This window comes from Rhinopithecus bieti, unplaced genomic scaffold, assembly GCF_001698545.2.
Source record: "Rhinopithecus bieti isolate Rb0 unplaced genomic scaffold, ASM169854v2 scaffold_6513, whole genome shotgun sequence".
Lineage (NCBI taxonomy): Eukaryota > Metazoa > Chordata > Mammalia > Primates > Cercopithecidae > Rhinopithecus > Rhinopithecus bieti.
Window position 1 is genome coordinate 2,824,722 of NW_016805931.1, and position 22,480 is coordinate 2,847,201.

General features: G+C 38.7%; 1 protein-coding gene and 1 long non-coding RNA gene across 3 annotated transcripts; both read right to left on the minus strand.

Annotated features, from left to right (window-relative positions):
- Window positions 1–744: 744 nt before the first annotated feature.
- Window positions 745–6,096, minus strand: LOC108531010 (uncharacterized). Its single transcript, XR_001886040.1, has 3 exons — window positions 6,023–6,096; window positions 5,527–5,606; window positions 745–1,174 (listed from the first exon to the last, which is right to left on the minus strand). It is a non-coding gene; the product is annotated as an uncharacterized LOC108531010 (long non-coding RNA).
- An 11,139-nt stretch (window positions 6,097–17,235) lies between these two features.
- Window positions 17,236–20,000, minus strand: ACTBL2 (actin beta like 2). 2 transcript variants are annotated; one of them, XM_017874171.1, is made up of 2 exons: window positions 19,784–19,912; window positions 18,782–19,657 (listed from the first exon to the last, which is right to left on the minus strand). In XM_017874171.1, the coding sequence occupies exons 1-2, from the start codon at window positions 19,910–19,912 to the stop codon at window positions 18,782–18,784; spliced, it is 1,005 nt and encodes a 334-aa protein (XP_017729660.1). The 2 variants fall into 2 exon arrangements, with proteins under 2 accessions (XP_017729659.1, XP_017729660.1); XM_017874170.1 differs by having other exon boundaries at window positions 17,236–20,000.
- Between the last annotated feature and the right edge of the window lie 2,480 nt (window positions 20,001–22,480).

The following is a 22,480-nucleotide window of genomic DNA, read 5'->3' on the forward strand; positions in this document are numbered from 1 at the left end:
ACCTTCAGATAGAATTCATGGAATTGATTTGCAGAGAAACTATATTTTATGTTTCTAGGCCTGAAGACACCTTAATTTACTTGAAAGGTGTTTCCTCTCCAGCAGGGTTCTCTCTGCCCACTTCTCCTGTTCTTTAAATTTCTGTGGTTGGGTCTATGTCTCTGTGAGCTTGGAGGAAGACTAATATATTCCACCTGTCTGGTTCACGAACATCCCTTTAATGACGGCAGGAGGAAATACTGCTTATGGACCTGCCCCTAACAGTTACAGCTTCCAAGGCAAGAGTACAACTGGAGATGCACATACTATATGTCTAAATATTTAAAACTATAAACCAAACTGCATCCAAAGCCTGGCCAGCTTCTTGCTAAAGATTCCTATAGTCTATTTCCCAGGTCCAGCTGCTGGTGCTCTAGAAGCTAAAACAGAGTGTTTCACTGGAGACCAGGCTGCTCACATGAGCTGAGCAGTAGTCCGGCTTTACTGGGGTAGGGCAAGACAATCAGTGCCCAGAACTCCTGGTTGGCCTCTGGAGCTGTCCAAACTCATAAAGGGAACCACAGACCAAGTCAAGTGCCCTGAGAGCTGGGAAGGGTGCATTTCCTTCCAAAATACCTCATTAAAAAAATAGTAATCTGGGATTTCAAGTAATTCTAAGCACCTCCCAAGATGATACCACTGGAGCAGAAAATAAAACAGAGAAAGGGTATGCAGGTATTTGGCAATATAATTCTGTCCAGACACATATGCTACATGGTTTTTTTTTTTTTTCAACGTTAGGCAAATGCAAGGGCAGAGGCCATGGTTCTCAGTCCTCCTTTCCGTCGATCCAGCACAGTCATGCCACAGAGCTCACGGTCCCTAGCTCCATCTGGCCTGAGGGCACTCAGTGGCCCATTCCTCTTTAATTTTCATTCACTCAATCAATGATCACACTTTCAAAAAACTTTCTTATGAGACTAAACAAGAAGAAACAAAATCTTTGTGCTTTGGTGTTTGTAGTTGGGTGTTCTTTTAAAGCAGAAGGCCCTGCCCAGAGGCTCTTTGACCAGGTTGTGAGAGGGGTATTGGCTACCTCAGATGTGATCCTTCACGGAGATCAGCGACCCCAAGCCAGCCTCTGAGCCAGCACACTTCTCTTCTCTCTCCATCTCCTCCCAATCATCTGTGGCAGCTGCAGAAAGACATTAGGGATGTGTATTTTATTTTTTCTCTCTGGTTTCTAGTTTCTGTTTACTCGGGGCGTATTTATGACTATCTTTAATAAATAATACACATTTATTTATATGAATCACATGTATTTATTTATATGTATACATATATACATATTATTTATTATATTATTATTTATTTAATACTTACTATGACCATCATTAATAAATAATATATAATGATTGTGTTCTATTATAAATAATATTTAATGCTTACCACGCATAGTACCACATACACATTATTTCATTGAATCAGCCCAGCAATCCTATAAAATAGGTTCTGTTTTTAGATTTAATTTGCAAATAAGAAAAATGAGTTCCGAGGAGGCAAATTTACATGGTCAAAATCACACAGTGAATAGGAGCTGGGGTGGGGAATTAAATCTAGGCCATATGAGCCAAGAGTCCACCACGTCTCACCCAGGTGTGACCAATACTGTGTCCTACTATTCAGTCTTGTGTTTCTGTCTGTATGTGGTTCTCACAGTATCTGAGGCTTATCCATGAGATTCCAAATGAAATAAGCAACACCCCCATGGAAGGCAGAATAATGCTACTCCCCCAGAAAAGATGTCCAAATTTCAATTGTCCTAACCTGTGAATATGTTACCTTACATGGCACAATGGATTTTTCAGGTGTGATTAAGTTAAGCGTGTTGATATGGGATTATTCAGGTGCATTCAATGTAATCACAAGTTTCTTACAAGTGAGAGAGGAAGTGGGAGAGTCAGAGGAAGAGATGTGAAGGCTGAAGCAAAGGTTGGAGTGATGTAACTGCTGGCTTTGAAGGGAGGAGAGAGTCATGAACCCAGGGATGCAGGTGGCCTCTAGAAGGCAGAAAAGGCAAGGAAACAGATGCATCTAGAGCCTCCTGAAGAAACAGCCTTGTAGACACCTTGATTTTTGGCTCAGTAGAACCCTTTTCAGATTCCTGACCTCCAGAACTGTAAGCTAATATACCTGTGTTGCTTTAAGTCACTAAATTGTGGTAATTATTTGCAAGAGCAATAGGAAACTCATGGGGTCTCCTTGCCATACATCTTAATTACCTGTTGCCTACTTGGCAAACTAAGGCAGGAACAGAAAAGCAAATACACATGTTCTCACTTATAAGTGAGAGCTAAACGATGAGAACCAATGGGCACAAAGAGGGGAACAAGAGACGCTGGGGCCTCCTTGAGGGAGGATAGTAGGAGGAGGGAGAGCGTCAGGAAAAGTAACTATCATTTACTATGCTATGCTTAGTACCTGGGTGCAAAAAATCTGTACACCAAATCCCCGTGACATGAGTTTACCTACATAACAAACCTGCACATGTAACTCTGAGTCCAAAATGAAAGTTAAAAAAATACCACCTTAGTGTAAAGATAAAATATATTTCAGAAATTATTAATTCAAAGAGAAAAGAAAAAAGAAATCATAGCCTCAATTCCACTGCTCTTGGGATGCTTTTTAAAACTTTTCTGATGAGCTCAAATCATTTCCCAATTCCCAGTAACACACACTGTAGCCTCAGTTTTTGGACTTAGATTTTGTGAAGTCCCAATATGCTCTCCAATATTTTAGTGGAGAAGAGAGCCTCTGTTCTGTGGAGGTGCCAGTAAGCCAGGCAGACAGGCATCTGTGTAAGAGGCCCAGGTGACAGGCCGGGTTGGTGGCTTCTGAGGGACTTGCCTTAACTGGGAAAACTGATTAGTTGACTGCATACAACTCTCTGTCTTGAATCGCTTCATGCCATGCTTAGCCTTGAGTCAAGTCTCCATAAAGCATTTCACGTGTGTTGCAGCTGTACTACAGGCTTTCTTATTATTAACTTTCCCCTGGGATGCTCAACTGCAGAGAGAATCCAAGATACTTTTCCCACAAGAAGCAAGGCTTGGCCATAAGGATTTCAAAATGAAATTCCTTTATGATATGAATACATCTCACTGTGCGAATTAACCCTAGGATTTGGGGATTTGCAATAAAAGAATCAAGGAACTCAGGAGCTTGATGAAACTGAGGACTGTTAACCCCAGAAACACATAGAGGCAGCCTCTCTGCAGTCAGCTAACAAGTGGGTCATTGCTCCCACTTTACCCTGACGAGGACCCAGTTACCTCTTCCATAAAGTACTGACTGCAACAGTTGAATTGCGCGTACATTGTTGGCTATGTCTTTCTGTTATCATTAGGTGTTCAATAGTTCTAAATATCTGTATGCGTAAGAATATGCATAACCTGTTTGATTGCTATAAAAAAGAAGCAATTTTACAAGCTGCATTTCTTATAATGAGCTTACACTTCTTTTGAAATACCATGACCTTCTCCATAATGTGACAACTGGCCTCTTTTAAGATAAAGAGTCGGCAATGACTAGTGAGAGTAGACCAGATCTGGAGAGTACATGCTACACACTCAAGTCTCAGCAGCTCCATCTAAAACACAAAGCAGGAGCAGTTTTTCAAAGCAATCACAAAGATGGCTTAAGCCTGGGAAACATTTTGGTTATTTGAGTAATATTTTGAAATGCTAACTTTTAAGCTAAAACCAAACAGGTTTTCGTGGGTAGCCTAGTAGTCAGGACTCTGTAATAAACCAATTGTCTACTGCTTCGACTTCAAATGGAGGTATATCAAATCATCATGTTGTACACATTAAATATACACAATCTTTGTCAGTTAGATATTTTAACAAAAAAAGCTGGAACTTTTAGCAGCTCCAAAATATTTTCTTTTTAAAGAGGAGGAATTGGAAAAGATAGTAAATGAGGCTTGAGTTGATGGGAGTGGATGATTGCTTTGGAACTAGTGGTGATTGTGGAAAATGCACTGACCGACTGAAGGTGATATCTGAGGTGGGAAGGGGTGCCCAACAAGAGGGAACGGAGATGTGGAAGGAAGTCAGAAAGTGACAAGTCCACCAGTGGACAATGCTGTCCCTGGGATCGCAGTTGTGGAAGTGTTGATGTCCTGGGAACCGTTTAGAAAGAAGAAAGAAGCAATAGCTCTGTTCATTTTTTAAAAAAGTTCTTCTCCCATAAATACTTACCACATTAGCTGTTTAGAAAATGCAAGATGATTCAAAAGAGAATTGAAAAAAAAGAAAATTTTACTCAGGGAGTAGCTTTTATATAAACAAGTAATAAAATCTAATTTGTGAAGAAACAGTTAAGTCTATAACCTCACAGATGCTCAAGACGCATTCCTCATGTCACAGCACCCATCAGTCCTGTGGTCTAATTCATCCTGGACTCTTTACAGGGCATCATATATGTATGCACACCCCATATGGGGGATTAGAGAAACCACCAGAAGTCAGTTTCATTATTCTCTTTTCTAGTTGTCATTTTATTATTCCAGCCAAGGACAGGGAATGTCTTGGTAGATTGGACAGATGTACATATGGACTCATATATATTGACTGAGAGACACAATGTGTCCCTGTCTGTAATTTCCAAGAAAGTATTGTGATGAGATTATTCAAATCATTTGGCAAATATAAGAAGGGGAAGTTCCATCATAAATCCAGGAGCAAAGACTAGATCATTTTTTCCTGGAACTGTCTGTACTTGAAGAATTAAAAAAGATAATGTTGACCCGACTTGAGCACTTTTATCTAAAACTCAAGAGTTTTATACAGTGTCAACCTACTTTATATAATTTCCACGGAATTAGTTTTTCTTCTCAATTTAAAGTGCTCAGTCTCTTTTGTCTTTAAATTGAAGCCTAGCAATGAAGAGTTCATTATTTCTTAGTTTTATTAGATTTGGATTTTTAAATAGGTAGTCCTGTTAGTCTTTCTAGAAATACTGTAAAGAGTGTTTCTTTATACCATTCTTCTTTATTTCCTGGAATAAATCAAATATAGCTACATATGTTATATTTTATTATGCTATTTATAGCAATGTGTAATGGGTTAATATTAAAAGAATTGGTGGAAATGCTGTAGATTTTCCTTTGGAAGAGGATGACTTCTCCAAGTTATCTATACTCTTAAGTCTTGTTGGATTCATATAAGGTTACTTAAGCATATTCATCACATTTTAAAGCATGTGTTTCTTTTCTAAAGCTGTAAACCTTAATATTTCTGGGTCTGGAAATAAAAATTTCAAATGGCAAACATTTCTCACATTTTCAAAGAGAACAGATTCCACCAATGTGAGTGGTTGAAACTTTAAAAGTTCCAAGCAAATGTTCACTTTCAACTGAAATTCTATTCCATATGCCTAAGGAAATCCATGTGAAGCATATTACTCTCAGGCCACAGTCATTCTTTTCCGGGTACAGGTCCTCAATCTAAAAGCCTGGGAAATGTGCCCCATTGAGCAACTTACCTATATTAATCGTTGGATGATGCTGTAGGTTCTTACTGCAGTGAGCAAGACCTCCTGCCACTCCTTAACACTCAAGTTACCTGAAAGATAATATACAGTTGACTCCATGCTATCCACACATAGCCCGATCTCTCTCTCGAGCGTGCCACTAAGTACAAGGCTACCCTGCTGTGGATCACATTAATTCTTGGGCTTCTGCTTTGTCTTTCTTTTTGCTGGTGACAATTTCTTTCTCTTAGCCTAGTGTTACCTGCTCCCCTCAGACATTTAGGGTCTGAAAAGAAAGGATCCTGAATTTCAATTTTGATTTTCCCTGATCCAGCTTCATCAGCAATCCATATTCTTTATGCTTTGCTGCCCCTACATAGTCTACTGATTCCAAACTACATCTGGTTCTCATCTGGATAATGCCTTGTTTTTACCATTTTTTAAGAAAATGTAGCTGCTAAACACAGAATGAAGAGGACTGCAACATTCCCTTCAAAGTGTAACTCACCTCTGTCTAGAAGTCTTCTGTGATACTACCAGTCCAGAAGTCATAACACTGGCTCTCTCTTGGGTCCATTATAATTTATCACAGCCCTAACCACCCTCCCCCACCCGCAAAATTGTTTGGAATAGACTTCTCAGTCCTCTAAAAATAACCACACATTAGTGTTCCAGGAGCTGTTAGAACCACCTTAATTAGGCCGGGTGCAGTGGCTCATGCCTGTATTCCCAGCACTTTGGGAGGCTGAAACAGATCACTTGAGGCCAAGAGTTGGAGACCAGCCTGGTCAACATAACCTATCTCTAAAAAAAAAAAAAGAACCACCTTGATTAGATTACCTTCATGAGACCCTGAATGGCTTTATGAAAATAAAGCCTGTGTACACAAGAGCACCAGCTCCTGCTCCAACGAGCACCAGCTCCTGCTCCAACAGTCACCAGCAAAGCTGGTTGTTCTTTCTCAGAGGTCATTGCATCATGGAATTTATCACTAGAAATTTTATGTACTTCCTAATATCACTTGTCCAGTTGTCTTCATTTTAATTAATTTTTTTTTACATACTTATATCTTGTATTCTCATCCAGAGCAATCTGATGAGAACAAACACATTGCTTACTATTCTTTAGTATTCTTAATCTTCTTAGCATAGAGTATATTAATCACAAATAATGAAACAATGGTCATGAAGATAAACATACTGCCTCTCTCTCCACCTCAGCACCTTTATGCTGTGATTTTGAATATGTTGAATTACTCCTCCATGTAAGTGCTGTGTTTGCTTTCTGGTTGACTTGGGGTATCTTCTTCTCTGCCTCTCGTCTGCCAGTCCCAACTGTTTTACATTAGCAGACAATTCTGTCTAGATGTCTTTTTTGAGTTGCAGAAAAGAGGACTATAGCCTCTATCGCTACCTTCTTGCTGTGCCAGGTATATACCAACCAATGTCTTTCTGGACCCTGAAACAACATTTTGAATCTGGAACTCATTACTTTTTCTTCCCAAAGGAAACCTTTGAGGGGCAACTCAGCTGTTGGTCTTACTTTACCTGGTGGGATGATCCTTCACCAGCAAAGAACTTGAGCCTTTGTGCTCTGTCTATATGAAATTATAGTTTCTTTGGTTAATTTTATCTCTGAACATAGTTATGTAAGTGGTACTCCAGGAGATTTTCTAGACCTTATCCATATTCATTCTTGTCTCCATAATGAAGCAGCAAACTTCTTTATTGTCAGGATCAGTTATTTATGCCAATAGTAATTTCCTTTTATGCCAGTTTGTGCACTGGTAGGGGAGCTAAAAATGGCCAGGGGATGGTTTTAGTTTTCAATGAAATGAAATAATCTTTATGTTCACTTGTAGAAGTATTCCTCCTCTGACTAAGATTTAGGAAACGATGGCCCATAGGCCTGTCACCTGTTTTTGTAAACAAATGTTTTATTGGAACATAGTCACATTTATTTATTTACATATTGCCTATGACCATTTCCAAGCTATAGTGGCAGAGTGATTGTGACAGAGACTGCATGCCCTGCAGTGCCTAAAATAGTTACTATCCAGCCCTTTGCAGAAAAATGTTGCCAACTTCTGCTTTAAACTATCAGAGTGCAGAGCTATGGGGATGATAAATACAATTGCAAGGGAGTCATTAGCTGTAATAATGAGGGGTATTTCCCCAACTTCTATTTTTCCCTTGCAAGGTCCATGTATTCCAGTCACGGGAAAACACCATTTCTTGCTCACTGGATCAGTGTATGTACTGCATCCTGGGGGACAGCACCCCAACTTTTTAAGAGTTGTTTCCTAAGTGGTATTGTGGCTGATTCTTCAGTACAATATTCCATTCTTCTTTAAGACCAGTTACTTCAGGGTGATATGGTACCTGACTAGACACTGAAGCTCTTTAATGTCCAACCCTCTGACCTGCATTTTTTACTATAATGTGAGTTCTTGCTAGGCAGCAATAGTAGCAAGCAAGATTGGCAGAGAAGGCAAATTCAAATCCGCTTTTAATTCCAGTGCTTCATCCATAATGGAAAAGGTGCAATGTAATCAACATGCCATCAGGGCTCTGGCTGGCTCCTCTGGGGTATGTCACTTTTTCAGGGCTTAGGGCTGGTTGCTTATGTTAGCAAAGCGGGCACTCCGCCGTGGAAGCAGCCAGAGTAGCCTTGGGCTGTGTGAGCCTGTGGTGTAGGTCCTCTGCATATTCTGCCCTCTTCTGTGGAGGCTTCTTTATTTATGAACTCACTGCTCAGGCACTTGAACATCTGGAAAAGAAGACTGACAATCCTGCAGTAGGTCAATGTGATTATTTAGTCTCTTCTACAGTGAGGGCTGTTGAGAATACATTCACATTAGATATGAATACTCCTTCCTTTTCTGAGTTCTCCTTCATGTCTTCCCCTTAAGTTTCTTTGTCAATCATCCTCAATTTTATTGCTCTTATTTGTTAGCCACTGCCCTGGAATGAGTGTAAATTCTTACCTCAAAGTTCAAGTGGTAAAAAAACCTGCTCTGATTGCAGATCTGCCTGCTAGGATGACCCCCTTCTCTGCTCTCCTGGCCTATTCCTGTGGCCGGGTTTGAACACTGCAGAGCCCGTTTCTGGTTGCTGGCAGCTCTCTGTAAGTCTGGCTCGCTTTTTTTTTTAAGCTCCTTAGACAACTGATTATAGGCAACTCCTCATGAAGTTGCATGTGTGAATTTAAATATGAATACCCTGCACCATTTACAAGGGTAACTGTATACTACAGGCATATGTTTCAGAGATTGATGGATACTGGTTCTAAGTTAACATTAATTCCTGGAAACATACACTACCCCTGTGACCTACCAGTAAAAAATGGGGACTTACGTGGGTTAGGTGTGAGCAATCTGTCTGTGCAACTTATTTATACCTTCAGAATTGACTCAGTCTCAACCTGAATATAGTACTACCTGATTATGGAGTGCTGCCGGCATGGTAGTTTTTATGGCTAGGTGAACCAGTTTTTAATAAGTAGTTCAGGTTGCAAGTTACATGTTAAGATGACATATTCAGTCTCTACCTATATGCAATAGCAATTTAAGAACTTGTTTTGTTTGTTTGTTTTCTTTTGTTTTTGGGACAGAGTCTTGCTCTGTTGCCCAGGCTGGAGTGCAGTGGCACAGTCTTGGCTCACTGCAACCTCTGCCTCTCGAGTTCAAGCGATTCTCCTGCCTCAGCCTTCTGAGTAGCTGAGATTACAGGTGTGTGCCACCACGTCTGGCTAATTTTTGTATTTTTAGTAGAGACGGGGTTTCACCATTTTGGTCAGGCTGGTCTCGAACTCCTGACCTTGTGATCCACCCACTTCCACCTCCCAAAGTGCTGGGATTACAGGCGTGAGACACCGCACCCGGCCCAAGAACTCGTTCTTAAGAGAAGTAGAGTTGTTTGTTGAAACGGGTAATGTGTTGCTTTAAAGCCGTAGGGCAGTACTCCCCAAACTTTTTGGTACCACGATTTTGTGGAAGACAATTTTTCCATGGATTAGGAGGTAGGGGGTGGTTTCGGGATGACCCAATCACTTTACATTTATTGTGCATTTTATTTCTATTATTATGACATTGTAGTGTATAATGAAATGATTATACAACTTACCATAATGCAGAGTCAGTGGGAGTTCTGAGCTTATTTTTCTGCAACTAGATGGTCCCATCTGGGGGTAATGGGAATCACTGACAGATCATCAGGAACTAGATTCTCATAAGGAGCTAAGGAGCATGCAACCTAGATCGCTTACAGGCGCAGTTCACAACAGGGTTCACCTTCCTACGAATCGAATGCCGCTGCTGATCTGACAGGAGGTGGAGCTCAGGTGAAAATATGAGCAATGGAGAGCAGCTGTAAATACAGATGAAGCTTCGCTAGACCACCGCTCACCTCCTGCAGTGCAGCCGGGTTCCTAACAGGCCACAGAGTAGTACTGTGGCCCATGGTTTGGGAACCCCTGCCCTAAGGGATGCTGCTGAACTCCTGCCCTAGGGGATGCTTCCCAACTCTATTGAGTAACTCCACCTACCACAGAATTGTTGAGAAATTTTGTATTTGCTGGGTTGTAAGGGTGAAGTCGCAGAATGGCTTTCAAGGTAGCCTAAATCCATTGGAGAAATTATCACTCAAAGGTGATAGCATCTTGTTATTTGGAGCATATGGTGTAAAAATATATCCTAATCTCCATCCTCCTCCCTCAAAAAAAAAAGTTTCCTGAAGTAAAACCCTTGTTTGTATTTTTGTGAGATTTATCCCTTGCACTCTTAGTAAGATTTGCTAAGGTTACGTAATGCATTCTGCTCTATAGATTCCAAAATATTGATGTAAACCACTGTGATGTCCTCTGGCATTATGAGACAGTCACTGAACACTGAATTGTACTACAGAATTGGGCAATTGTCTTAAAACTGCAGCAAGATGGTAAAGTTATCTATGTCCATACAGGGTAAAAGCAAATTACTAAAAAGTTATTTTTTTATCTCAGAGAAAAACTATTAACCATGTTAATAGTTACAGGGAATTTACTTATTTGCTTCAGTAAGTAGCAAATAAAATCTATGTATGGAATAATAGCCACATTTTGAATTACCACCAGATTTAGCTTAAAAGATACCTCTTATATTTTTCCAGACTTATCCATTGTTTGCATGACTGCAAATAAAGACCCTGCTTTGCTCTGCCCTTTTGTGTGCTGACCTCTAAGAACTGTATCACCTGGCTTCCCTTGATCTCTGGCTTCTTACTGGTTTAGACCAATGGGAGACCCCAGTGAAGTTGTTGGGGAGTGAAGGAGGGGAGAGGTCAGGGTTTTTATTTTCTCTTCTTTGTTTTTCTTTTGCCAGGGTCCTGGCTGGGACTATATTCCTTTATGACCATAGCTCCTCTTCCTTGACATTCTTACTGGGCTATGATCATACCTCTTCTTTTTCTTAACCCCTCAAGCTTAGTGATAATAATGGATTCTTGCTGTTGTTAGCCCTGGATGTCTCATCATACCTTATTGATTCCTTAATCCTGTCTAGACCTCTGTAAACAGTCTGTAATTAAATTTTCTTCAGTTAAAACCTTCTGAGTATTCTCTATTTTACATACAAGGATCCTAACTGTTAAAATTAGCTTTTTGTTTTCAGGACCTTCCATTAGGTAAGGCTGTTGTAGGTGCGCAACCAAATGATAAAGCTTTCATCATACAAGGAAAAAGAGGCTGCTTTGGCCTCAAAGGGGCAGGGCTGGATGTTTGGGATCTCCAGGTTCTCAGTTTCTTCTAAATAGCCACTCTGGTTCTTGGGGTCTCAATCTTTTCCATCTTTGCCCTACATTTAAAATGAAAGTCCTAGTGAATCTGTGAATTCAATCAATGAAGTTTGTTTTTGAGGTACTCAGTCCTATGTCTCTAAGAGATAAAAGATTCTTTTAGCTTAGTGTATGCTTTGAGATATGTGTAGGAATTTAACTTTGTTATACTCTCTTTTAAGCTGGCTGGAGTCAGTGAAGGCAGCCATCCATCCTTCAACATGAAATTACTCATATCCTTTATACTGTTCAATGACAGTGAAAGCTTCTTTCCCCACAGCCTTGACCCCCAAAAGTGTTTTATTTTAAGTGATCCCAGGAGATATTTTAATGAGCAATTTCCCTCCTGTTTGCCATGAGCTATAAGATTCCCCTTTGAATGCTAGTAGGTTTTTTTTTTTTTAAAACTGTGTTAGCCTGAATTGAGCCAGATGACCAAACCTAGAATTGCTCAATTCTTTAAGGGTCTGTTATCTACAATTCCATTCCCTGGTACCAAAATATGTTTAATTGCATGCAGCAGAAATTGCCTTTAGATAGCTTAGGCAGGAAAAAATAGTTTTGAAAGAATAGTGAATAGCTCACAGATTCCATTCTTGGGAAATGGACAGAAACCGAAAAGAAAATTAGCTTAAGTTGTGCCAAGGCAATAGTCTGTTTAGGACTCTATTACGGGACCACGCCATTGTCACTGATGAGTTCCTGTGTCACAAAATGCATGAGTAATTTCTGAACAGTTCTTGCAAATTTGCATCACTTTGTCAGATTCTAAGTATTGAAAATCTCAGAATAGAGTATCTGATAGGCTGAGCCTAAGTTCTAGCTGATAATGAACGAGTATAACTTAGGAGCTTGCCTCCCATCAAGGTTCACATGAAAGGGAATTAAAGGAAATTCTTGTTCAATAAAAAGAGCATTAAGTTGCTGGTTAGCTAAAATCAAGACAAAACAAAATAAATCATTCAGTATCTACTATATTCATCCTACATACTTGACCCTATGAATGGAAAGAATTCCTTTGTGGGGGCAGTATTTGAGGAGCAGTCAAGCAGACTGGCTACAGATTTTGGCTACAGTGACTCAAATATGAAAGTAATGAGTAAGTGTTACTGAGATCAGGTAAAATAAAGACTTAAGAAAGCATTTTTAATTATCAGGGATACATAATAGTTATACATTTTTATGGGGTACATGTAATATTTTGATACAAGCATTTAATGTATAACGATCAAATCAGAGTAATTGAGGTATCTATCACCTCAAGCAGTTATCATTTCTTTGTGTCAGGAACATTCCAATTCCACTCTTTTAGTTATTTTGAGATATACGATAAATTACCGTTAACTATATTGCATGTTCTCACTCATGTGTGGAAGCTAGAAAACACCGAACTCATGGAGATAGTAGAATGATGGTTACCAGCAGCTGGGAAGGGTGGTAGGAAGGAGTGCAGATAAAGAGGGGATGGTTAGTGAGTACAAAGATACAGTTAGATAGAAGGAATAAGATCTGGAGTTTGGTAGCACAAGAATTTTCTTTTTAATTGGTATTTTACCATCTTTTTCATTGATGAAATTTCCTTTCTCTACATCAACTTTTGTTTCTCTGAGTCCATCAAAATTTTAAAATTGTACATTTTGTCTTTATTTTACTGCTTATAATTTCTTCCATTTTGATAAAATTGACGAATTTAGCCAAAGATATAATGTTTTGAATGCCATTTTTATAAAAAATAAGGATGTGTTCTACATTTCTTCTGACATTTTACCAACTCATTATCTAGAAATCATAGATTTCACATGTAATGAGCTCTTAAATTACCAGAGTAATTCAAGATTTATTTAAAAACTTCATGATTCTGTGGAAAACTTCCATTATGAATATGGTGTGCTGCCTTAGAAGATCCCAGCATTTCCACCAAAGAACATGACTTTGTCTTTACTGGTGAGGCCAGCTTTTCCTTTGACAGCCAACTATGGAAAAAAAAAATAAACAATGTTGAGTAGCTACATTGTTTTTCATGGCAAAAATCACAATTACTTTTGCACCAACCTAGTATTTCTCTGCTACAAGAAAGGCTGACATTCAGGGACATTTGAGTGGGTCACAGAGAATATGCGGTGTGAGAAGGAGCCATGTTAAAATATCATATTGGTGTCTGGCTTTGCCTGTTCCCTCTTGACTTATAAAATGGCTAAGAAAAGCTTTTCTTAACTGGAATACACCCACAAAGGGGACACGAGCAGAAGCTTTTATCCTTCTTGCTGGGTCAGCTTTGTTTCTGCTCCTTTTGAACCAGACAGGGTCATTTAGTATATGCGTGATTACAAATGTCTCATTCCCAATTCCTGAGAGAATAACTTGCCGTTTAACATATATTGTCAAATAGCCAATTAAATAAGATTTTTCCATTTTTAAAGCAGTGTTATGGTGTTGTCTAGATAAAATTTCTGTCATCATATCATACTGGAACATCTGTTGAAGAGATATAACTGAACTTAAAATTATGAGGTGATTAGGACATCAGAGGAATAGGATGAAAAAAAGCAGGAAAACTTGAGGAGGCTCTAGAGTCTTCATTACTTATGGGATTAGTTTTTTTTTTTAATGACAGTTATAACTCAAACAGTTCCTTTTACATTTAAAAAGGAAGTCTTAAAGTATAAATTAGTTTTAATGAGAAGTCTGTCTACTGATATATACATATATATCTTTAAAGACATTCCAACTGTACTTATCAACATCTGGAAGCAGTATTGGGCAAACCACATGCTTAGTTCCTAACTTCAAACATTTTTTGAAAGGAATCTTTTGTAAACTCTGGAAGGAGGCTATGAATAGTTACCAGAAAGGCACACTTTTAAATGTATTATAATGTTTGAATTGTTAGGGTCACATATCTGAAACTGTCAACTCTAGAGTAATTGGAGCTTAGCAAAAAGAGAAAAATATCAGCAAGAATGCCGATAGATTAAAGATAGATTAAAAGAACTGAATATACTACTGTACTCTGTGAAAGCCTTTCTTTTTCTCCCCTTTTCTTTCATTTCTCTCCCTCTCTCTCTCTAAATCTTTCTCTTTCTTTCTTTCTTCTAAATTTCAGCAGCCACATAGATGGCACATGTTCCAAAAGATGAGGTTGATGAGCCTTTGACCAATCAGAAGAATAACAAACTTTAATGGACAAGTAAAAGACTATTAAAACCCAGCTCTGCTGGAGGCCATTATCCTAAGCAAATTAATGTAGAAACAGAAAACTGAATACTTCATGTTCTCACTTATAAATGGAAGCTCACCATTGGGTACTCATGGACATAAAGGTGGCAACAATAGAAACTGGGGTCTACTGGAGTGAGGAAGGGATACAAAGTTTGAAAAACTATTGGGTACTATGCTCAGTACATGAGTGATGGGCTAATTTGTACCCCAAATCTCAGCATCATGCAACATATCCAGGTAACAAACCTGTGTCAGAGGCATGTACCCTCTGACTCTAAAATAAAAGTTAAAGAAACTACATGAGATGATCAGGTTTAATCAAGATAAATGAGTGGTATTAAAATGACGTTAGTCTGGGTTGTGTGGTTATGTTGTCCAGTCTGCCACCACTAGACCATATGGAAGGTGGGTGTCTTCTCCAGCCTGCCACCACTGGACCACTTCTGTATGTAAGGCAGTTCTCCTGTCTAGCCCACTGCTGCTGGACTCTCTTTCCTGTATGTAAGCCCTTAATAAAACCCATGTCTTGTTAAAAAATGATGTTAGCGATAATTTTGACTATGTAATAAATAACATTATGATGGGGAAAAATAAAATCTAGCTCTACATGTTGAGAAACATGGGAGAAGTGGATGGAAAAGGAAAGAAAAGAGAGGAAGAAATAAAAAAGAGAAAATATGCTTCAGAGGAAATATACTACCAACAAAACAAATGCTAACAGACTAGGAACAGATGCTAACAGACCAGGAGCTGAGAATAGATGGGTAAAAAATAGGCAATGCAGAACTGGGTTCGCAAGGTACATCAGAATCCATGAACTCACTAACTTGTTAATTCAAACCATGTTTGTCAATATGATGTGCCTGGCACTAGGAAAAGCCTGGAGGATTCAAAGAGGGAATAAATACTGTCCCCGTTTCTGTCCCCCAGGTGCATATTGATGATGTTGGGGGTGGGAATGGAGGACACATATTTGCGATGTGTTTATGAGGCTGTATGCATGTAAACAATACAGTAGGGATTCAAGGGAGGAGTTATCATTTTTTTTTGGAAGAGGGGATCCTTCTCTAGACTTTGAAGGATCCTTTTGAAATGAGCCTTTAAAATTGTGAACATTTTTGTTTTACATTTTAAAAATGAGTTTCTGGTACAGTCCAATAGAAGTATTCAAAATAAGAATTGATCACCATACCAACCCCAACAATTAGTGATCATAATGCTGCCAGAGACACCTAAGAAAAATTTTTGTGTTTAGTACACTTTGTTCTTTAGGCACATTCTGGCATAAGACATTGAATTAATAATTGTGTAATGAGTGAATAAATGTGGCAACGTCCTTGTCATCCAAAGGATTATCCTTTGATTGCCTGGATAATGTAATACTCATATTTAGGCCCTCTGTATTACAGAATTGTGAACTGCATATCTAGATAGGATATAGTTCAACCTGTATCCTAGGATTACTGTAGCTCACTGTTGAAAATTAAGCACATTTATATGTTAGGAAAGAAGAGTAGAAGAATGTTGGAACTGGCATTGGATCAGTCATGCTTTCAGAAAAATATTACCTGTGATTGGGAAATAACAACAGTGTGCAGGGGATTGTGATACAGCCCCGGCTTTATATTGCTACTCAGGAGGCATCACAGAGGGAGAATGAAAATCATTTACAAAGGTATGAAATTCATCTGAGAAGTCGGCTTCAGTGCTGTCTCATCCTCGAAGATGGATGAAGCAAATGTCTGGAGTGCTTTCCAGTCCATGGAGCCTGTAATGTGCTGGGACTTTGAATTCTGTGGAGCTGTGATTCCTCTAGTTGGCTGTGCATTTGGATTTTTAGTGCTCATTCTAGACCCACTGAACCAGACCTTCTGAGCCCAGGGCCAGGGACCCTATATTTATATAAAGTTCTCTAAGTAACTTGGTTGATGAGCCAGGCTAGTGATACATGAATAGCATGTTAATCGCATGACCTATGTAGATGGCATTCTTTGATTCTAAAACGTAACGTTGTGAAATGGGCTGTTTCTTCATTAAACTCATCCATAAGTCAGTCAATGTTGATAAAGAGGAGAATATCCCAAAACTCTAGGTTTAAATATCTGGCATTTTACCAACTTGTTATCTAGAAATTGTAGATTTTATTTATAATAAACTCTTAAATTACCACAGTAATTTAAGATTTATAATGCATAGTTTGCATTATGGGGCTCATATTTTCACCTAATGTTGTGGGGCTCTATAGCTCACTCTCTTGTATGTTCACATTACCTGTCCCATATATATTCTGTGGGTGGGAAGTCATATATATTTTTTTTTTGTGGTAATTCAGAATGCAGGTCAGAATGTTTGTGAGAACTACTCACTCTGCAAATGGAATGCATTGTAGCATATAAATCCAAAATATTATGATTATTATTGTTGACATTGTCTCTGCCTATTAATTACCTGAAGATCCGTTTGTCCACTGAGTCCCAGCTTTAAAATTTAGATTATGAGAAATCTATATAATATTAAATGGCTAGCTATCTTTTTTTTTTAAAATTTGTCTTTTAATGTTTACACGATTAAATGTATGAGGTACAAAATTGTAACATACAGATGAATAGGTCACACATATAAAAAGCGATGCTATCTGGACCATTCTCTAATTCTAAGGGAATGGTTGAGGAGAAATAACAGGAAATCCAAGTATACAAGTATGAAGCAATTTTAATGTACTGAAAGCAAGTTATATAAAATAAAGTGTTTTTGGAGATTAATTTTGCTTACATGCATTTTAAAATTATGTTGTCAGATAAAGGCAATAGGAATAATCAATTTATTTGAAAAGTATTATCTTAAACAAAAAATTCTTACTGATTCCATTTTAAAGATTTATAACATAAGTACAAGTTTCCCAACTAAGAAGAAAAGAAAAGCGATTCCTCCCTCCGGAGTACCTGATAATGCCTGAATAAGCAATCCAAATAAATATTTTAAATTTTCAGAAATTACCCTGAAAAATACAAATAATGCTGATATCCAAATATTCAGAAATCAAAGCATAGATCGGAATAAAAATACTGGTACTTAAAATTGGTTGATAAATCACCACTGGAGTAACTAAAATATTTTAGACATTATAGGAAGATACATTGATATTTTCAAAGATGTTAGTATCTCAGAGATAGTTTGCATAAATAAGTATTGCTAGTTATTGGACATAATAAAGTAGAATTATTCTAAAAGCTTTCCAAGAATAAAATTGTGTTGCTATACTGGTAGTAAAATTTATAATCAATAAAGATGCTGCAGCTATATTTTCCCACAGTGAAATCCTTGCATAAGAGAAATATCTATAATCCTGGTCTACAGAAATTGTTCAAGATCTGCTATGCTAAGAAACAGAAATAATATTTCCTCTGTCAAATTGTAACATAATGACATTAATTTGATATTATCATGTCTATCTCTTTTAAGAATTAGATGTTGTCTGTAGTTTTGTTATGAGGAGGTTCAATAAGAAAGATATTAAAATATGATTTGAGCAGCAGAACTCCACTATGAGGTGAACTTTAGATGATTTATAAACATTAATGGAATGATGGCTGTCTCATTATGATTATTTAGCAAGGGAAACAATTAAAATATGTACCTATTAAAATGATGACTTTTGGGAGTAAAGAAATTCACATTAGCTGTTCAGATAGCTAGATGCATCAGTATATTTCAAAATATATTTTATTTTCCTGGTGCTTATGTATATATGGATATTATTGAACTTTATAATTCATTATCTCCATACAAAGAAGTAAACAAAACAAAGATACTTAACTCGTAAGACATGGTTGCTAAATGCATACACACCTTTTTTTAAAAAAACAAGTTTATACAGCTTGTTCTTGTTAAATATTTTAGCGAGAACTAGGTTTTAAAGCTTGATAATTATAGTTATCCATTCTGAAATGACATTTCTCATGATTTTACTCCTTGTCACTTATATGTATTTAAGCTGGCCTACATATCTTTGAACAGTATAGACAAAGAAAATAGAATATGGTATTAGAATTCACCTGTACTTGCCAGAGATCCGGATGTGGTTATCTGGGTAAAAGCCCAGGATACTTGGATGGAGAGTTAGGTTTGCTGGTTTACACTAGGAAGAGTGATGTATTCTACTGAAAGTGGATAAAAGCAGTACCATCACTGTGACCTAGGAAAAGGGAAAATGTAAGCCCACTAATATGGAAGCCCATTCAGAAACATTTTCTGTGAACGATAGGAGGACCAGCGTCATCATATTCCTGCTTACTGATCCACATCTGCTGGAAAGTGGACAGGCTGGCCAGGATGGAGCCCCCAATCCAAACAGAATACTTCCGCTCTGGGGGAGCTATGATCTTGATTTTCATGGTGCTGGGTGCCAGGGTTATGATTTCCTTCTGCATCCGATCAGCAATGCCCGGGTACATGGTGCTGCCTCCAGATAACACGGTGTTGGCATAGAGATCCTTGCGAATATCCACATCGCACTTCATGATAGAGTTGAAGGTTGTCTCATGGATCCCACTGGACTCAATGCCCAGAAAGGAAGGCTGGAAAATGGATTCAGGGCATCGGAAGCGTTCATTCCCAATGGTGATCACCTGCCCATCAGGAAGTTCATAGCTCCGTTCCAGTGAGGAGGATGCGGCTGCCCTGACCATCTCCTGCTCAAAGTCCAGGGCTACGTAGCACAGCTTCTCTTTGACATCTCGCACAATCTCCCGCTCAGCAGTGGTGGTAAAGTTATAGCCTCGCTCTGTCAGGATCTTCATGAGGTAATCAGTCAGGTCTCTGCCTGCCAGATCCAGGCGGAGAATGGCATGAGGCAGGGCATAACCTTCATAGATGGGCACGGTGTGAGTGACCCCATCCCCAGAATCCATCACGATGCCTGTGGTCCGTCCTGAGGCGTAGAGGGACAGCACAGCCTGGATGGCCACATACATCGCTGGTGTGTTGAAAGCCTCGAACATGATCTGAGTCATCTTTTCCCGGTTGATCTTGGGGTTCAGGGGTGCCTCGGTGAGGAGGATGGGATGCTCATCTGGTGCCACACGGAGCTCATTGTAGAATGTGTGGTACCAGATCTTTTCCATATCATCCCAGTTGGTGACCACGCCATGCTCGATAGGATACTTCAGGGTCAGGACGCCCCTCTTGCTCTGAGCCTCGTCTCCCACATAGCAATCCTTCTGGCCCATGCCTACCATAACACCCTGGTGTCGAGGACGCCCTATCATGGAGGGGAACACAGCCCGGGGGGCATCGTCACCACCAAAGCCTGCCTTGCACATCCCTGACCCATTATCCACTACCAAGGCAGACAGTTCATCATCAGTCATGGTGCTGGCTGGGATCTTCCAGACGAATGAACAGAAGTTAAACACAGTAAGAAAAAGTGAACAGGCCGAAAACACTCCAGAAATGCCTTCAGACAGGGGAGCCTGCACTGGGAACACAGGAATTTAAAGGAACACACTGGCCCCACCCCTGTCCTACTCCACCAGTTCCCAGCATTTCTGGGTGAGGTCACCTTTGAGGTATTAATGATGATGATGATTATATAAATCATCAGATCTTTCTACATAAAGAGAAAATTGGCTGCTGAGTGGTCAAATCTCAGGTTCCTGTAATTAGGCAACCCACACATGACCGTCAGTCTGCCTGGTGAGGTCTCTAGATACCTATGATGATGCAGTGGGGATATAAAAGCAAGATGCAAGAAAGCTGGTGCTAGGTATGGCAACTCTGCTGGGAGGAAGTCTCCCTCCTTAGCACCCCTGAGGCTTCACTTTCCCTACACCGGCTTTACCTTTTCATTCTGAAGATATTGTTCTGATGAGGGGTCTCACCCTGCAAACTTCACTTTTCAAGATTTTGTTTCCATTAGATTCCTAATCCCACAGGATGTCATCATCATAGAGACTGTTTTAGTAAATGAAAATAATAAATGGCTAACGATGGCCTGATGGCTGTAATTACAATGCACTTGTGTCAAGCAAAATGTAGAGATATTTAATAGACTTCTAATCCATCAGAGATCAAGAGAAAGCAATAGAATGATCACTAAATTTAACCCCTACAGATATTTTTTTCTGATATAAATTTCTAGTAACCAAATTTCATTAAACATTTACTGTGTCTAGACATTGTTCATAGAACCAGGTTCCTTGGGTTCATGTTAATTGTATAATGACTGAAAGTCAACTATTTTGTATAATTTATTAAGATGAAGTTTATAAAAATTTATTTGTTTGCAACAACTCTTAAGTTCTACAACAATGAATAAAATGAAATGATAAGACAAATTTGAAAAATTATATATTTAAACTAATCCTTAAAACATTTTGGTCTTCAAAATACATATACTATATTATAACATTAAACCTCTATGTGGTTATTAAAATATATACAGCTAGAATTATATTAGCTTTCCTTCCATTTCAAGATATATTACACCCTGATCACTTCATAGCAACAATTTGTTTGGATTCCATGTTTCATATAGAAATACAGACTACCTGGAAAGATGTGTATGATGGTAAAATGTAGGACATCAGCAATGTGTTACAGAGAAATAGCATTTAAGAAAGCTCATTACTTCTGCTCCCCTATGTGTTAGGCAAATAGAATATCATTATTTCTGTCAGCTCTTGTAAAGCAAAGAAATTTTCCATGTCTACATTTGGGTTCTCCAAAATCATCTTTATTTGGGTTCCTCATTCATTCACTTACCCAATAAAGCTCACTTTGTAAGAGGTAGCACAGCCCCTATTTGCTGGACAAAAAACACCCTCCAGCTCAAGGCCAGGAGAACCAGCCCGAGTCTTTGCCCAGTGAGCCTCTTGGAGAGTCATGGCATAGCACCAAGCTGTGAGTGTCCAGCCCTCTTCTTTGTCTATAACTTGATATAGATTTATTTTATCCAGTGCTATAATGTGCCTTCAAAACCTTTCTGGTGACAATTGGTCATGGCAGAATGTATGTTTCATCACAAGATCCATGGTTTTGCTTTAGGCCTCACCAGAACAGTCCTTTCCTTTAATCTTTTCTGTAACAGCAAAATTCCTTCTTCAACAATGTTGAAAACCTTCACACCGAATGGTTTTATGAACTTGCTTGTTATGTAGTACAACCAAGCTTTTGATTAGAACAATATTTTATTGCTATAGGATGGTGCTTCTGAGCATTTTTTTTAATATCCCGTAACAAACTATATGCACATTTTACAAAGTGGAAAAAATGAAATACACATTGCATTTAGCATAAGTCCCCATTTATGAATGCTCCGGTCTGGAATATAAAACAAAGCCAAGTTGGTGGAAATGTTAGTGGAGGAGCCCTCCTAGTACCAAGTGCAGCCTTAGATGCTACACTTACTAGAGTGCTGTCCTTAGAATCACCTTGAACTAAGGGATATTTGGTACTAAGTCCACACAGCATAACTGATGCCTTGAGAGTATGGCTGATGTGTGATTTTGCTAGAAGACTGTCTAGCCTGTTTTAATTCTGGTGTCTCAAGAGAAAATTTCATCAATTATATATTCTTAAAGTAAGCTTATTCTCTTTTAATTAACTCTCAATAATGCAAGAGGGGCTTATCATAATTCAACAGCCATTAAAAAATATCATCTGTTGAGTTGGTTAAATTTTTAAAAAGTAGTAAGAATTTGTGTTGAGTAAAACATGGGAAGATGGGTTTATAAATACTGGGCTCTGGAGGCTGGGAGTAGGGGGTACTGTTCTTGGTGGTAACAGACTTTGTAACTGACCAGAATTTACAAATGTTTAATTAATTACCTAAACCTTTAGGGCCCTTTAAGGTTCACTCATGGAAGCCCAGAATATTCTTTTTCTTTTACATTTTGCCTAGTTTGACTATTATGCAGATACACAAAACTAGAGTGAGG

Coding starts and splice junctions, on each gene's coding strand:
- ACTBL2 (XM_017874170.1), bottom strand. CDS start 19,912: ATGACTGATGATGAACTGTCTGCCTTGGTAGTGGATAATGGGTCAGGG.